Raw genomic sequence first — 17,357 nt, 5'->3', positions numbered from 1 at the left:
CGGGTCCTCAGGGCGCTCTGGGCAGGGCAGCGTCGGGAAGGGCAGGTCTCTGCCAGCAGCCAGAACCAGGGAAGGGGCCTTGCGGTCATTCCGGTCCGAGATTCTTCCAGCTTCTGCTTGCCTTCTTCTAGGGACAGGGAGCTCACTCCCTCTCCACGGGAGCCCTTTCATCTTTGGGCAGGCCTGCCAATTAGGCAGAGATCTGTCTCCCTGGGGCCCACACCCCTGGGCGTTAGCTCTCCCTGTGGAGCGACAGAGCAATTATGTGTACACGCCAGGTGTGAGCACATCTCAAGTGTGGCCCCACCAAGTCCACATAACCACCCAGGGGAACAGACACCGTGACCATCGCCCTTTTACGCAGGAGGCCGTGATGCTCAGAGAGCTTCAGGAACTTGCCCAGCCTCCCACAGCCGGCGGAGTGGAGCTGGGATTCGAACTCAGGCACATCTGGGTCCTGACTCGTAACTCTTTGTGCCCCCGCTACGGAAGCAAGTCTGCACGTGTTCGAAACAGCCTCCGAGGCCCCCTGGGCCCTCGCTCTGCTCTTAGGGAGCCTTCCCGTTCTTCCAGTGGCTGCTTGGGACAAGCCTAGGAGTGGGCACGTGGCCTGTTTATGGGGAAGGGGACTTAGAACAGCCCCAGTGGGTGACACCGGGAACGATTTCTTCCCTGATGAGACGAACATCGTGGGAAGAAGGCCCTTCCAGTCCCGCCCAGCGACGTGTCTCAAGCCCTGAGCATGGGGACGGCGTGGTGGGGGGGGGGAGGGGGGGGCCGTCCTGGGCACCGAGGAGGGGTGAGGATTTGTAGGGATGTCCGCCAGGAGCCCCCAGGAATCATCTGACTTCCCCCCTGGGCACCGGTGATCGCCGTGAGGCCCGAGGAAGCAGAGTGGCTTGTCTGAGGTCCCGGTGCCCGTAAGAGGTGGGGACGGCCCAGGGACTCCCCGGTGCGTGCTCTCTGCCGCCGTGTCGCCTGGTGCTGAGCCACCACGACAGTCAGCACGGACTCACGCTACTCTGCCCCGTCTCCGGTCACTTCTACGAGGAGGAAGCCGGCCCCCTCCTCGCGGCCACCGCCTTCCCCAGCCGATGCTGCAGCTTTGACATGCGGAGGTTTGGGGACAGCACAAGACTGAGGTGTCCCGGGACATCAGGACTTCTGGATGCAGGAGGAAGGGGCTACAGATCTAGGGCGGGGGTGCGGGGGGAGGAAGCTTCCCGGTGGCCTGTGAGAACCGCCATCAGGGCACTTCTACGGACTTGACCTGGCACTCGTCAGGAACCAGCGTTCGCCCGACACCGGCCGCTGTCCAGTCTCCGTGAGTTGTGCGCTCCCGTCGCACAAGCGCTCGTGTGATATTTTTAATCAAATCGACATTTTAACAGCCTAAATATACTCATTACGGAGGAAAGCTATCCCACCCTCAATGAAAAGAACATAAACAGAGGTGACTGAGCACACAGAGGCAGAAGCGTGGACGGTGGACGAAAAGAGCAGCCAAGCCCCCGAAAGCCTCCCGCGACTGCCGCGTATTGGGACGCGTGGGGACACACGGCTGCGATGTCACCGAAAGGGGCTGGTGTCCCCCCTCACTCCCCAAGTCCACATGTTGAAGCCCTGACTCCCAATGTGACCGTACCCGGAGACGGGACCTCTAAGGAGTTCATTAATTCAGGTTAAATGGGATCATAAGGATAGGGCTCTCGTCCGATAGGACTGGTGTCCCTCTAGGAAGAAGCGCCAGGGGCACCTCGGTGGCCCCGTCGTCGAGCCTCTGGCTTCGGCTCAGGTCACGATCTCGCGGTCCGTGAGTTCGAGCCCCGCGTCGGGCTCTGGGCTGACGGCTCGGAGCCTGGAGCCCGCTTCCGATTCTGTGTCTCCCTCTCTCTCTGCCCCTCCCCAACTTGTGCTCTGTCTGCGTCTCCAAAGTAAATAAACATTTTTAAATTTTTTTAAATAAAAGGAAAGCAAGCAAGCAGTAGCACGAGGGATGCACGCACAGAGACAAGAAACGGGGGAAGGTGGCCGGCTTCCCAGCCCTGCGGACGCCTTGACCGTGAACGTGCAGCCTCCAGAACCGGGAGAAAATAAATCTCTGTCGTCTGAGCCCCCGGGTCCGAGGTGCTCGGTTGGGGCCGCCCGAGCGGACGAACGGCTGACACACAGCATAAGCTCCGGGGGCGAGCAGGGTGTGCGTCACCGGGAGGTCGTGAAACGTGCAGGTGCCCGGGCCCCCGCCCAGACCCGCTGGGCCAGAAGCTGCATTTTGGCAACCCCCCTCCCCCCACCCATGCACGGTCTGCACCCTTTAAGGCACACCCCTCTTGCCGCTTGTCAGGTGGGGGTCTCCCCGGGGCTCCAGAAAATACCGCAGGGACTGGCACCCCCCCGCGCCCGTGTGTCACACGCGTGGTGTAAACACAGTCGCGAGGCGCCTCCGAGGTGGTTTCCAACGTTTGATGTCACGGACTGTTCGGATTTGCCCGACGAGAGACACGACACAGAGACACGTTAGAAATCAAACCAGGTTTATTGAAACGACAAAACGACAGCAACGTGGTCCCCGTTCGTGCAAAGCACACACACACACAATTTACAATAAACTTTTTGTACACAGGAAGTAGTAAAATACATCATTTTTCATAGAAAAAAGCACACATGTAAGCTGCGGGCTGAGTGAGCCTACAGACAATATAAAAAAAAAAAATCAGAACACAGTGGGGGGCAAAAATCTGCAGGAAACGAGAACCTTTTCGTTTGGGGGGCAGGGTCAGACCCTGAAACACCGCTGGCCTGATTCGTCATCTTCTTGTGGGTCAAGTGCCCACGGGGGCAACGGGTCCTGCTAACACGCGAAGTTAGAGATGGTCTCTGACTACAGGGGCCTTGCCTTTGTAGGCCTGTTTCCATCTTCAGAAGGAAAATGGTTCCAGTTTCAAAACGTTTGTGAGCACGGGAGGGATGAGTTCTGGTTCGGGGGGACGGGGGAGAGGGGGGATCTATCCTGTTAGACGGGTCGGTTCATGAGACATTCGGAAACCCAAACGAGCCCCCAGATGATGGGCTGGACTCGCTCTGGAAGTTTCAGACTCTCCCTTGGGTGGGACGCCTTCACGGCCAGCCCCCCGGGACACCCGCGGGCCGCCTCGACTTCTAACAAGCCCGGAGCCCCAGCAAAGCTACAGCCGCCAAAGGCCGGTCACAGAGCAGAGTCTGATGAAGCGGAAGTCCAGCAGCACAACCCTTAGAATCCAGAAGTTTCCAAGTACCCAGATCTTGGGCTGTAACGAGACCCGTCACTGACAGGCTGACCAAATTCTTCTGCTCTCAGCTCAGCGTGCGAAGAGTTTCACGGCTCTCACCAACTCCCTCCGGCCGGAGGGAAGCCATTCACCTCCAGTCTGTGAATTTAGTCGGGATGCACTCAGCAACCTGGGACTTCCTTCCCCGGGGGAGGCTTCCTTGTCCAGACCATCCCAGCTTTGCTTTAAAAAAAACCGCGACAAAACAAAAAACCCGTCTGCTGTCCCTTGGCCTTTCCAATATTTTGACGGCCAGTTGAGATCGGATTTGAAACCGGTGTTCCCAGAGGTGACCTGCCGGCCGGCCGGCCGGCCTGGAGGGGGAGGGTGGGGAGAGCGTCACCTTCTGCGGAGCAACGCTATTTACCAAAGGGTGTTTTCTTTCCCTGTGGGTTTTTGGTCTGGGCTTGTGAAGGACTTTTGTAAAGTGGAAACCAGAGAGCCCCACGCTCCTCAGAGCCGGAGGAACGTCTGGCAAGAGCCGTTCCACAAAAACAGGAAGAGAAATCCTTCTAGAGTGTTACTGTCGCTTTTGCTGTTATGCCGCAGGACCGTTTCGTAACCACACACGGCCCCCCCTTCCCAGAGCTGCTAACCTCGGCGAGGAATGCACTGAGGAATCCATTCCTCCCGCTGCTCAAAACTGGGTCATCCCACGGATGGGGACTCTGCACATCTGACTGCCACTTTTTCAAGGCAGCAACGAAACAGTGGGACCGACGGGCGCTAAGAGTTTTGTTTAAAAAAAAAAAAAAAATTAAAAAGTGGGGCTGCCGACAGAACCGCTCGCAAAGCAAAGACCCCGGTGGGAAACATCGTGCATAAACCAGTCTGGGCTGGGGCGAGGGCTACGGGGGTGGGGGGTGGGGGGGGGAGGGGGCAAAGAAAGGATCCTGGTTCATTTGTCCTCAAGGAGACCAAAGGTCACGGCAGCAAACAGACGGGCCACGCGGACACAGGGAAGGACGAAGACGAGATAAATCTCTGGGGTCACTGCGGAACCCTAAAGAAGCCAGCCCTGCCGTCCGCAGAACCAGCCTGTGCGAGGCAGGGTGCCGGCGAGGACGGGGACCAGGGCCGAGCCCGGGCCTCACGTCCCCGGCCCCTCGTTCCAGCCCATTTGTCTGACCAGCAAACATTAAGCCCATTTTCCTCCACTGGTGGGGACGGACTGTGTTTTCAAAGTTTTTAAATAACCACCTTCCACTCCCTTCCTGAAACCCTTTGGATGCTCCGTAAGCCCCTTCCCGCCCCCGCCTGCCTCCCGGCGTGAGCTCCGGGTCCTGCCACGTCCGCAGGCCTGGAACCTTCCCCACGCCCCCCCCCCCACCCTCCACCAAAGAGCACCGGGAAGGAGCACCTGGGCGACTGTCCCTGCAGAGGGGCCAGTCACCAGCCGTCCGGCCGGGACCCCAAGGGCGCCGTTTCTCCGTGTGGTTTCAGACAAAGGCACAAAGGGTGTGACACTGAACGCCATTGAAAGGAAGTTTCCCGCCTCTCTATATCCCCAGCCCACCCCCCCCAAGTGACAAAATAAAAATAAAAAGCAAAACCCTGAAGCCCTCTCGAAGACGCCCCCTTCTCCCCGGCGCTGGGAATTCACTGCCTGACGGCAAAGATCCGGAAGGCCTTTCCGTCGCGAGGGGTCCTCAGGCTGAAAAAGAAGGCAGAGGCGACATTACCGCAAGGTCTGGAGAGCGTTTTTCAGGCAGCCGCGAAGGGGGAGCTGGGTGTCCCCTGGCCCCAGGGTGGAAGCATCGTGGCCCAGGGACACTTGCCCGCAACTGCTGGAAACACAGCATGCCCCTGCCAGGAACAGCTGGCAGGCTCCACTCTTTCCGCAAGGCGGCCCGGGGGGGGGAATCTAGGTCAGGCGGGGCCGCTAACTCATTCGCCTTGAACTCCGGGAGTCGCCGGCCCCAGTCTGTCTGAACCCAGCGCGCCCTCCGAGACCGCTGCCTGGCGTCGGCTACCCCCTGCCGGCTCGACCGGTGGCCGTCTGGTTGACCGATCGGCAGGACAGCATCGTGACGAGGACGCCCGAGCCGCCGTGACGAAAACAGCACACGGGCTAGGCTCGGACGCTGCACGGTCTCGTACGCGCCTTTGGCCTTCTTCCCCGGGGGCTGCGTGAGTGACCCTGGTGTGCAGGCGAGGAGGCTGAGGCAGCGAGAGAGAAGCGGGACTCCCCCGAGGTCACGCAGCCGCCCCAGGTCGCGCATCTGGCAACAGCCACCCTCTCGAGGCAGGGGTTAAATCCCGCAGCTAAGTGAAGGCTTTCAACAGAAACAAAAACAAAACAGCGCTGCCGATTGTTAACAAAGCCACCAAACTGACCCCTTTTCGGTGTGCAACCCAGTGATTTTTAGTGATTTCACGGGGTTGTGGAATCCCCTCCACAAACACCCCCGAGAAAACACCACCCGCGCCCAGTTTGGATCAGTTCCCCTCCCACAGGCCCTGCCAGCTTCCGTGCGTATAGACTGGCCCGTCCCGGACACTTCGCGTAAACGGAATCACACACGACGGGGCCTCGTGCCGCTGGCTCGTCTCGCGCGGGTTGGTGTTTCTGGGGCTCATCCCCCGTGGTGGCCTGGTCCCTGCTTCATCCCTCGTTAGGGCTGCGTCACGCGCCATTCGGGGGACGGGCCACATTTTCTTCACCCATCCCCCGGGTGAGGGGCATTTACACCCCGTCCGCTTCGGGCTCCCAGGACGGAACGCTGCTGCGAACGTCTGTCGATGACGTGTCCGTAAGGACACGTGTCGGCCGATTCTCGGGGACAGACGGCTAGGAGCCGCACCTGCGGGGTCACACGTTACGTGACGGCTCTTTTTTAGATAGCCGCCAGACGGTTTCCCAAAGCAGCCGCACCGCCGGACGTGACCCCCCCCCCGCCCCCGCCGCACGTGAGGGGCGGGCAGGGTCCCCACGGTGTCGCCAGCACCTGCCGTCTCACGGCTTCGTAGGCGGCTGCATAGTAGTCGGTTGTAGTGAAGCGGCAGCTGACCGGGTCCCTGTTCACGGACACTTAGTAGGTCCCTCATACTCCGCTCCTGTCAACGGTGCCACGGGGGGCACGGGACTTTCTGCACGGGTCTGAGGGCACCCGTGGATCAGCCCCGAGGAGCAGAACGGCTGGATCGCAGGACACGCGCTTGTGCGAGCCGGGTGGCTTGCCCGACGGAAGGTTCCAGCGACCGACCAGTCCCGTCAACAACACGCCCGGCGGCCCGTTCAGCCCACCGGCTGGCCAGCGGCGCGTGGGATCCGGCTTCTGGTTCTGGGCCATTCACAAGTAGGGAGGGGCGTCCAAACGGAGCTTTCATTTGCATTTTGCTCGTCCCCGTGAATGAGTCTGAGCAGAGGAGTAACGGCCCGGCCGTGACGTCGCCGTGACTTCCTGTGGGGGGGGGGGGGGTCTCCCCTCCCGCTGAGAGGGGCCCGGGTTGGAAACTGCGGGACCGAAGGGCCCCTGCGCTCTCAGACTTCTCGGCCAGGGCGGCGGTCCTCGGGAAGCAGGCCGCTCGGAATTCCTGCCCGTTTTCCCCTCGCCTCATGGCAGCTTCGTGCTCTTGGCTACCCCGGGGCTGAACTTCTGGAACGGGCATCCGATGGGAGCACTTGGCGAGATGGGGCTGCGAGGCAAAGCCAGGCAGTCCAGACGGAGCAGAATGGGGGCCGCCGGCCTCCGTGCCAGCAGCTCCCCCCGACGGCGGAGGGGGACAGTGGCCGTGCCGGGGCCGCGGTTACCCCGGCTGCCCTGCTGGTTTCTGGAAAGCTCAGGTTCCAGGGCCCTCCTCAGGCCTCTGGGCTGCGAGACTTCCCCAGATCCTCTGCCCAGATGAACAGTCCGGAAGAACCACCCAGGGCCGCGAGGCTCTCGGCCATTCCTCACGGCGGGCGAGCCACGCTGGGGAAAATACCAGGGCTCGTGTCTCTGACTTACTACTGTACGTTTTGCGAACGGGGCGGGGGGTTCTCCGCGTCACAGGACCCCAAACGACCCAGGGACGGGGGGGCCCTTCAGGAGGTCCTCCGGCCAAGCACCCAAGGTGCCCGCGTGACTTGCCGACCCCCCCCCAAGCATCCCCGTCGAGCAGCCCGCCCACGTCGGGGGCGAGGGCAGGCCCGCCGAACGGGACGTGTGTTTCTTAACACATCAGACCAGCGCGCGGCCGTCGCCCAGGGTGTCGGCACCACAAGCGTGGGGCTCGGCCGCTGTCTCAGGCCAAGAGTCCCTCCAGGTTTGGGCTCCTCGAAAAAGCCTCTGGGTGGCTCCCCATCTGTTCGCGCCCCAAACGCTCACTGAGCTCCAGTCCTGCCGGCCTGTGGGCGGCTGTGCGGGTCTGAAGCGTGGGTGTGACTGATGGACCGTAAACCAGCCCGCCCGCCCTCCGGCTCCACACCTCGCCCTCGATCCTCTCTGGACTCCCTGGGACGCCCAGACACAGAAGGGAGCGCCCGTGGCACAGCAACTCCGGGCAATGTTCAGAAAAGGGGTTTTAGGAATCCCTCAACGGGTTGTGAACCCATTTCTGAATTTGTTCATCCGGGCAGCGTGAAGCTGAACACCTACTGCGTGCCAGGCACGGGCCGCGTGCTGGGGACACGGGGTTAACGGGGCAGGTGGGGTTCTCGCTTTCACGGAGCCTAGGATGGTGGTGGGGGCTAAACGGCTACGTAGGCGTAAGAGATAATCCCAGAGAGCGACGGGTCCTTGGGGAAAACCACCCGGGGATACGGGATCAGAGGAGGGCAGGGGTGAGGGACGCAGGGACACGGGACAGAGCAGCGTGGGGAGGCAGCAGCTGTAGACGCAGGGGTGGAGAAGCCCCGGTCGGGGAGGCGGCATCTGTGCGTTGGGCTGAGCGACAAGGAGACCCCCCCCCCCGCCCCCGCCACACACACGAACGGGAAAACACGGCAGCCGGGGGTCCGGGGTCGGGTGAGAATGGGTCCGACAGCCCTGGTCTCAGGGCGTCCCCGGAACGGAGAAGCCAGCGCGTGATGGGTAACGAGGAGGAACAAGGCGTCAAGAGGGCGGACGGACGGGCGGGGGGTGCATCAGCTGTGACCCTGCGAGGTAAGGGGAGGGGGGTTCGTCCCGGCCACCCTGGAGGCCGCTGGGGGCCCATGTCACCAGGGGCTGATGTGCTGCCGTGACCAGCCCACTGAAGGGAAGTTGCCTTACGACACTGTCAGGAAAGCACACGGGCTTGTGCAAAGATGTTCTCTGCTGCGTTGTTTATCACAGCAGAGAGCACAGGAAGCAGGCCGGACGTCCGTCGGCTGGGTTAGAAGCGGTGGTCTGTCCACACAGGGGGACAGTGTAGAGCCATCACGTGGATGACGGCGTGGCCACATCGGACGTGGCTTGGAAGCACCTTCACCAGCTGTGGCTCGCTGGAAAAAACCATTAGCCTGACAATGCGGGGGGTCTGATCCCTTCTAGGTAAAAACAAAAACAAAAACAAAAACAAAAAAATAAGGTGCTTGCGAACAGAAAAAAATCTGGAAGGAAACACACCAGAATGTTCACAGTGGTTGTTTCTGGGACTGGGATTTCCGGAGGTAATTTCTTAACTTTAAGACACTTTGAGCAAACGATTTTAAGATTTTAATTTCTTAAGATTCGTTAGAACATTTTTTTTCTAACGCTTACCTCTTTGGGAGTGCAAGCATGTGCAAGCAGGGGAGGGGCAGAGAGAGAAGGAGAGAGAGAGTCCCAAGCAGACCCTGAGCTGTCCGCGCAGAGCCCGCCGCGGGCCTTGAACCCACGGACCGCGAGATCACGACCTGAGCGGCAGCCAAGAGTCGGAGGCTAAAGTGACTGAGCCACCCAGGCGCCCTCGTAACACTGATTTCTTAAAACCATTTTGAAATGGAAATTATTTCCGGAGGCCTAATTTTATTTTGCAAAGAAGAACAGGAAGGAAGGAAGGAAGAGAAAGCCAACACGCAAGGCCCTTGCAGAGCTGGGGAGAACCAGAATTGGCGGGAGAAGCCTCGGGAGCCCCTCGGGCTGACTCAGCGCTCCAAGAGCCTCAGCTGTTGGCGGAGCCGTGACCAGGGCGCCCTGGGAAGCGTCCAGGGTCTGCGGCCTCAGGGGGTGACAACTCAGCCCCGGTTAGCGGTCTGCAGCCTTCCGGTGGCCACTCACCCCGACCCCCCTCCCCCCCAAGGCGTGAGCCCGCGGCCCCGCCCAGCTGCACGACCCGACAATGCCACCGCGGTCCTTACGCAATCTTAGCGCCCGTGGCCCTTGCAGCCACCCCACGAGATCTCCAAGGTTCTCGCCACTTACGGAAAGCGATCCCCGGCTCGGCGAGATGACGCGATTTGTCCCAAATTAAACACCTGGTCCAGGTGCCACCAGGATGTGGACCCAAGAGGGTGGAGACCCCGGGACCCTCTCCTAACCGTCATCCTAAGCAATCAGGCTGTGGCCCTGCTTTCTCCGAGGGTGACACTGGCCCACCCCAGGTCGCGGTGGGGGGCTGGGGTGCGGGGAGCCCCTTGGGAGGGGAGGCTGCAGCCCCACAAGGAGCCGCGAACACAGGGCCGCATCCTGGAGCCGCCGGTGAAGGCCACTCCGGGAGGGACCGATGGCCGCTTGGTCACACACACAGACTGCATGTCGGCACAGCAGGTGATTCGGGGCGGCCTGTCCCCGGAGAGACCGTGGGCTCGCCCACGAGCTGGCAGCTCGCTCCGCGGACTCACGGGACCCAGCGTCACAAGGACTGCGGGAAAGGAACTCTTGACTGTCCTTCCGGCTTTTAAGCGTGCGATTTCTTTTTTATTATTAAGAAATATCATTCCTACGTGTGTGTGCACACACGCGTACTAATTATGTATAAATGCACGCGTGTGTATACGTGTGTGTATTTTGTTTGTTTCAAGGAGGTGAAGCCTAGTCTCCCAGAGTCTCACCTGTTTACTGATCTCTCAGGAGATTTCAAGAGTCAGAGTGCAGATCTCACCCGCAGGACCTTGGCTGATCCACTTCGCTGAGCCTGCTTTCCGCACAGGGTGTGTGAACGCGCCCTTTCCTTGGGGACGTTGGGCAGAGGATGTGAGTCTGTCCAGGGCAAGCGCCGGGTCGGGGCGCGCACCCAGCAGGAGCTCGATGGCCCCGAGCTGCAAATACCGTCCTTCCTCCCGAGTTTAAACCCCGTTCTCCCATCAGGGGAGGGGTTTCCCCATCAGTGCCTGGCACCTGGCGGGTACGTGCACGGTGATGAACGCATTAGCCGCACGAAAGCATCGACTCCAGGGAACCGTCTTCCGTGAAATGTAAAAATATCTCGGTGTAATACGAGCTTCATTTTGATTTTCATGTGCGTCGTCTGTATGGGGGGGAGGCTGGGGGAGGGGCAGGATGCCCTGAAAGGCTATAAAGGGGCAATTCACGGAGGTTAACCGTTGGGCACCTGAAGGGAACCCTTACTTTCTACTCCCTAGACTTCTTATTTAAATAAGTATGTACTTCTCTTCTAATAAATACTTTTAAAGTTACAAACAAGCGTACCCGGGGCACTAAAGGCTCACCCGGCCCCTCCTGTCTACAGTGGGGCATCACGCGTACTGGTAAAGAGCGTGGGCGCTGGGGTAGGCGGCCTGGGTTCGAGTCGTGGCTCTGGCTCACCTCGCACGAATCACTTAACCTCTCTGTGCCTCCCTTTCTTTATAAAGTGAGGATTCCCGGGGTCCCCCCATCGTGGGGCTCTTGGGGGAATCAGGTGTGCCAATGTGTGTACAGACCTTAGAAGGTGGGAGGGGAAAACCCACCGGTTTGCGAGCAGAGGGAGCCCGACGCCCGGCCTTGGCCCAAGCTGGCGTGGGGGAGAGGGCAGAGCTCATCCCATCTGGAAGCAACAGCTTCGTGGTTCCGGCTCAGCTTCTGGGCGCACGGAGAGATTTTCGGATGCCCAACCCTTGAGAGTCCAGAGCTGGGGTGCCCCATATGGCGGCCGCCAGTCACGGTGGCCACGGAGCACTTGTGGCTCGCCCGAACCTGGGGGGTGCTCTATGTGTACAATACGCAGTGGACCCCAAGGTCTTATTTGAAAAAGAGAATGCGTATTCTTTCGTAACTTCCTATTATACACGCTAATATTTTGACTTACCAGCTTAAATCCCACATACCCTAAATATCTCCTCCTGTTCCTTTTTACTGCGTCTACTAGAAACTTTAGAACCCGTGTGGCCTGAAGGGCGTGCCAGACGGGCCCCGGGAGGACAGTGCCCGGCCCACGGAAGCTGCTACGCGGACCGTCCACCTTCGGATGCAGGTCCGTCCACACAGATGCCACAGACACACACGGGGCGTGTCTGTTGACAACAAGTGACCAAGAACATTATCTGTCATTGTTGGTGTATTTCCCAATCTCTCCTTGTGAAACCTGCCTTTTCAAAATGGTCCCGGTCTAGGAAAAACTCCTGAACGGATATTCACCCAGATGTCCAGCTTCTTTCCGCGAATATTCGGGCAAAGCCCAGTTCTAACGTCAAAAGCTCTTCCTGATAACCTCTCCTTTCCTCCGCTAACCTTCACGGACACGTGTGTCGAGACCGAAGACGCCTGTCCTCTTACGATGTCCCGGTTCTACAGACACCTCTTTCGAAACTTTCAGGAAATCCTCTTTTAGAAAAAAACAAACAAGAAAAAAACCCACCACTGAAACCCAAGTCACTTCACTTTACAGCAGAATCACCTTTGGCCCGTGTGCTGAGAATTCTGTTCAGGAGGCTTTTGTTGGTTTTTCTGGAGGATTCCCTACGTTTCCAAGGAAGTTTGCTGTGAACAGGTCCCCGAGGGTCCAGCAGCCACAACTCCCTTGGGGACCCACCGTGACCGCTCTGGGCTCCCAGCAGGCGTTTGGGACAGAGCCACCCTCCGGGCCCAGGCTTGGTTCCCACGGTCCCTAATGGGAACAGGCTCCGCGGAGACTTCTCAGTCACGGGTCTGTGCAGAAGGTTGCTGAAGTCCCATCGAGACAAGGGGCAGGGGCGGGGGGGGCCTGGAAGGAGCCATGCCACCGAGGAGGGGCCTCCAGATAGCAAGACGGGGCCCTGCTGGATGTGCTCAGCCCCCCGAGCCTCCCTCCGTAATAGTGATGCCCGGTGCCCTACTTCCGTTGTCATTTCTCTGGTCATCTGTGCCCCCTCTAGATGACAAGTCCCACAGGGGCAGAGATCAGGCCGTGTGCTCCCTGCTGGGTCCCCGTGCCTGGGACACGGTGCGGGCTCGCCAGGTGACAGGGGAGGGCACACCGGAAAGATGGGTGTAAGGAGGGAAGGAGGGGTTCCTGGGCGGTGCTCTCCCTCCAGTCCTGAAAGACAGTCCACGGAGGCTCTTGCGTGCGTGCGAGAACCACAGCGCCTCGGGGTGTGCAACGACCTTGTAAGTTGCCGTGGCGACGAGGGCCGCCGGCTTCACCGGGCACTCACGGTGAGCCACCGGGAAGTGCTCGGCACACACAACCTCACCACAACCGCGTGACACAGGAGGGACCGAAGCCCAGGGAGACGCCCACCCGAGGACGCCCAGCTGGCGGGCGGGGGGAGCAGGGTCCCAAACACCATCGGGCCCCGCGTGCCTGCCCGGCCTCGCCTCTTGCCTGCGTGCAGGGTGGACCCCGTCATCTCGCTGCCCCGGGGCCCCGGGGCCCCGGGACCCCAGCCCTGGTCCTGGCGCCCCATGAAAACACAGCGAAAGAATGAAGTTTAACCACAAACGATCGGAATCCCACATGGCGTGTGCCGGGGACGCGACCGGCCGCCTCATGTCATCGTCCCGCGTGCGCCAGGACCCCTGGAGGCCGTGTCCACACAGAGTGCCCAACCCACTCCCGGAGCTTTGGACTCAGCAGGCCTGGCGGGGGGCGGGGGGGGGGGGCGGGCTCGAGAATCCGCTTTTCCAGCAAGCTCCCCGCTGATTTAGATCCTGCTGGTCTGGGGGGCCGGTCTGAGACCCCCCCCCCCCGTCTTACCACTACCCCAGGGGGTAGGTACTATCACCTTCCCCCTTACAGGTGGGGAAACTGAGTCACAAGAGCGCATCCGAGGAGGAAGGGGAGCAGGATCTCAACTCTGCATTTGTCTAGAAACTCACTAGAACCTTCTGAAGAGCCCAGCGGCCGTCAGGCACTTCGGGGCCTGGGAAGGGCTGCCTAGAAGGTATTTATAATGACGGCAGCAACCCTGGCGGGTCCCCCAGGAAGAGAGAAAAAATGACAGGTTTTCCGGGGTGGGGTTGGTTACAGCAGGGAAGAAGCCACTTTGGGGACCCGTCCCAGTCCCCTGCCGTCCCCAGACACCCACCCACGTGAAGCCGTTGCGGCCGCCCTCGGGGGGCCGCTGAGCTGCTCAGGGGTGAGCCGGGCAGAGGGCACGCGGGCCGGTCACCACACTTCTCAGCAAGACCGTGTCCTCTTTGAGGGGAACAGAGCTCAGCAGAGCGGTGTCCCGGGATTTCTTTCCCGCCTGCCCAGGAAATTCCACCTAATCACTGCCTTGTTTCCCTCCCGTTAAAACCAATGGAATTTCCCTTCATTAGGCTTTTCCCAAAAAAGGTGGCCCAGGCTCAAGAAGATGCCAAGGCTGTTAGCTCTGGCGGTTCCAGGCTAAGGGCAGGGTTACCGCGGGGCCCCCGGGGGTCTGGATGCGATTCTGCCGCGTCTCCACGTACAGCTGAGACTCCCCAGCAGGCCGGGAGGCCGGGAGGCCGGCACGGGCACCGAGCTCCTTGGAGCCACGAAAGCCGAGGCTTCAAGGTTCCCGGCAACTTTTACGTTCTAGATTTTATACTCTTTTTCAAAAGAAGGCCCCCTCTGGGCGCCTGGGTGGTTTAGTCAGTTAAGCATCCGACTCTGGCTCAGGTCACTATCTCGCGGTCTGTGGGTTCGAGCCCCGTGTCGGGCTCTGTGCCGACAGCTCGGAGCCTGGAGCCTGTTTCGGATTGTGTCTCCCTCTCTCTCTGCCCCTCCCTTGCTTGCGCTGTCTGTCTGTCTGTCTCTCTCTCAAAAATAAACATTAAAAAATATTTTTTTAAAAAAAGAAGGCCCCCTCAAATATAAAATGTCAGCATTCCCCTCTGTTATGGGCTCCATTGTGCCCCCCGCCCCGATTCCTATGTTTAAGTCCCAACCCCCAACGTCTCAGAAGGTGACCGTATTTGGAGAGAGGGTCTTCAAAGGGGTAACTAAAGTAAGAGTGAGGTCACGAGGGTGGACCCTGATCCAATCAGACCGCGACCTTAGAGGAGATTAGGATGCAGATTCGCACAGAGGGAGGGCCGCGTGAGGACACAGAGTCGGCCGTCTACACAACAGGCGAGAGGCCCCAGAAGGAAGCCCCCCACCCACATGTGGCTCGCGGACCTCCAGCCTCCTGAACTTTGAGGATAGAAATGTCTCTGCTTTGAGCCCCACCCCCCCCCCCGGCAGCACTAAGAACAAATACACCCCTGATGGGGATCTGCCCCTGGGTGGTCTGAGAAAGGCTGGTGCCTTGTGTGAGCTCACGGGGCTCTCAAGAGGAGGCCCCAGGACTGGGGCCTGGGTCCCCGGGCTGTGAAGCCTGGGACTTGCTTCCACGGACAGCAGGGCACAGGTGAGAAGGAGCGGCATGGGCCAGAAACCGGTCTGGCAGCCTTGTGAAGAATGTTCCGGAAAGGCATACCCAAAGCCTTTGACGTTTGCTCCAGCAACTGAAGTAAACGATCGTGGCAGGTGCAAACGTCCCCTGCAAGGCTGCTTACCACGGTGACGATCAGCCCCTGGGCAAAGCGCTGAACTGTCCAACCGGGAAGGGGGGCACGGTGCGCTCACCGGACGCAGCCGTGTGGCCTCGCCCACAGCGACACCGGGAGCGGGTTTGGGAGCGTCCTCCATGACCTACTGAGGGCTCGTCGCTCTCAGACGGGCACTGGATTCATCCTCCAGCAACCGTGCGAGGCCAGGACCAGTTTGGTCCCCCATCACGGGTGAGGAAACTGAGGCACCAGGAAATGGGGTGGCGGCTCACGGTCACAGAGCTGGCGAGCGGCAGAGCCTAGTCTACTGGATGCCAGACCCTGGGCTCCTCCTTCCGTAAGTAACTATACTGTCACCTCGCTATAGAGGACCACCGCGTCACCACGATCTGCCCCCACTTGTTCCGCGGGGGACGACGCACGCTCCTCCGTGCCCAGAAAAAGTCCCACCGCGTCTCCCGGGTGCTTCTGAGCTTTCGTCAGAGAAAGTTCTTGTTTTTAAAACAGAAAGGCAGAGAATTCTGGTGGGAATGCCCTTGGCTGGCCTTGGGTGTCGAGAGCCAGAAGACGCAGCCCTACCTTTCAGACTGCACTCCGTTCCTGAGCGAGCCCACGTAGGCCTTCTTTTTGTCCACGGGCATCACATCCACGTAACCCCCGCTCTCGTGCCCGATGACTCCCGCGTGCACGGCCGTCTTACAGATGCTTGAAGTCTGGAAGCACAGAAGAGCCGCGATCAACATCGAGAATGTTGTGCTCGTGGGTGAGGCCCTAATGCCATCGGCCAGCACTTGGTGGCCTGGTTGGGGGTGGGGGAGGGCGCTGATCAAGTTACGGCTAAGAAACAACCATCGCCTCCTTGATTCCCCCGGGGGTCTCTCCAGAGAGACCCGGCGTCATTCATTCGTTCCTTCGTACGGCAAGTCCTTTCTGAGCACCTACTACGTGCCAGGCACTGAGCTAGATGCAGAAAAGTTCCGCAGGGAAAATAAAGACTCTGCCTTCAGGGAGTTGAGGGAGACCGACAAGTAACAAATACGCAAAATAGCAACTCTGCCTCCGAAGGAAATAAAGCCAGATCGGGAGACAAAGTGGCTGGGTTTGGAAGGGCTCTTGTAGGAGAGTCAATCAGGGGTTCGACCGCTCTCGGTGTGGTACTTGAGCTCAGATTTGGACGGCAAAAAAGAGTCGGCCACAGCCTGGGAACAACTCTGGGCAGAGCCACCCAGGCAGAGGGAGCAGCTTGTGCAAAGGCCCTGGGGCCTTTGAGTGACCTCGTCATGTCCAAGAAACAGAAAGAGGGCCGGGGAGGCTGGACTACAGAGGGTCGGGTGGAATGTGGCGGGACAGGTGAGAGGGGTGAGCAGGGCCCATCACGAGGGGCTGTGGGGAGCCCGGGGGGAGTTGAGGCTTATTCTAGGGGCCAAGGCAGCCGCTGGCTTTGAAGCAAGGGCACGGCGTGGTATTTTCCCAAGTTATCAAGTAGTCCAATTCCTGGGTAACAAACCCTTGAGCTGAACTTTCCTTAGGGCCTTTACTTAATCAGTAGAAGAATGGTCCTCGGGATGGAGTTGTCTGAGGCTAATGAATCGACATTTCTCAAGCTGGACACATTCATGGGGTGGGGGTGGGGGGGGGAGGGCTGCTACTCGCTCACCCTGACCGGCCGATTCGGGATCGTCCCAGACGAGGGCCAGGTGACACGAGCCACACTGGAGGTGAACAGCTAAGTAGGGGACGCGCTCCCGCCATCTCTGTGATGCTGTGCAGCCCGCGATAAAATCCAACCCTGGCCTCGGAGTGGGTGTCCCTCTTCACCGTAGCTCATTGTCGCCTACGGCGTTTGTGCAGGGGACGGGGCGGGACGGGACTCCCCCCTCCCCCACCACATTCAGCTGCTGTGCAGGGAGCCCCAGACCCAGCATCTTCCACACCGGTCAGGTGGCTCGCACGTGTGGCCGGGGCCTCACACACCTGTACCCAGATCCGTCTGTGGGGTGCACAGCCCCCCCCCCGCGTTCAGCAGGGTGAACGCGGACTCTGGGCTGACCGTGCCCCAGGCCCTTTGGCTCTTATCTCGTTTACGCTTCCAGTGAGACGCGTAACCGCCGCTATCCCCGCTTCACAGGCTGGGAAGCGCGGGTTTGGGGAGATCCGAGAACTGGGCCAGGGCCACGCGGGCAGCTAGTGGCTCCGTAGAGGTTCCAGCTGAGGCCCGGCGGAGCGCGAAGTCTGTGCTTCTGGGGTCCGCGGAGTCACGGCCTCCAGAGACGCCCACGCCCCCATC

At 60.1% G+C, this 17,357-nt stretch overlaps 1 protein-coding gene across 1 annotated transcript in view; it reads right to left on the bottom strand.

Annotated features, from left to right (window-relative positions):
- Positions 1-2,517: 2,517 nt before the first annotated feature.
- The window catches only part of CRISPLD2 (cysteine rich secretory protein LCCL domain containing 2), a 59,224-nt gene continuing 44,384 nt past the window's right edge, over positions 2,518-17,357 (bottom strand). Inside the window, exons 14-15 of the mRNA XM_042970513.1 lie at positions 15,650-15,783; positions 2,518-4,962 (exon numbers count right to left, since the gene is read on the bottom strand). Coding sequence (XP_042826447.1) covers positions 4,908-4,962; positions 15,650-15,783 — 189 coding nt within the window. The 3' untranslated portion in view covers positions 2,518-4,907. The remainder of the gene's footprint in view (positions 4,963-15,649; positions 15,784-17,357) is intronic.

This window comes from Panthera tigris, chromosome E2, assembly GCF_018350195.1.
Source record: "Panthera tigris isolate Pti1 chromosome E2, P.tigris_Pti1_mat1.1, whole genome shotgun sequence".
NCBI lineage: Eukaryota > Metazoa > Chordata > Mammalia > Carnivora > Felidae > Panthera > Panthera tigris.
Note: the sequence above shows the minus strand (reverse complement) of the source record. Positions and strands in the feature narration are given on the sequence as shown.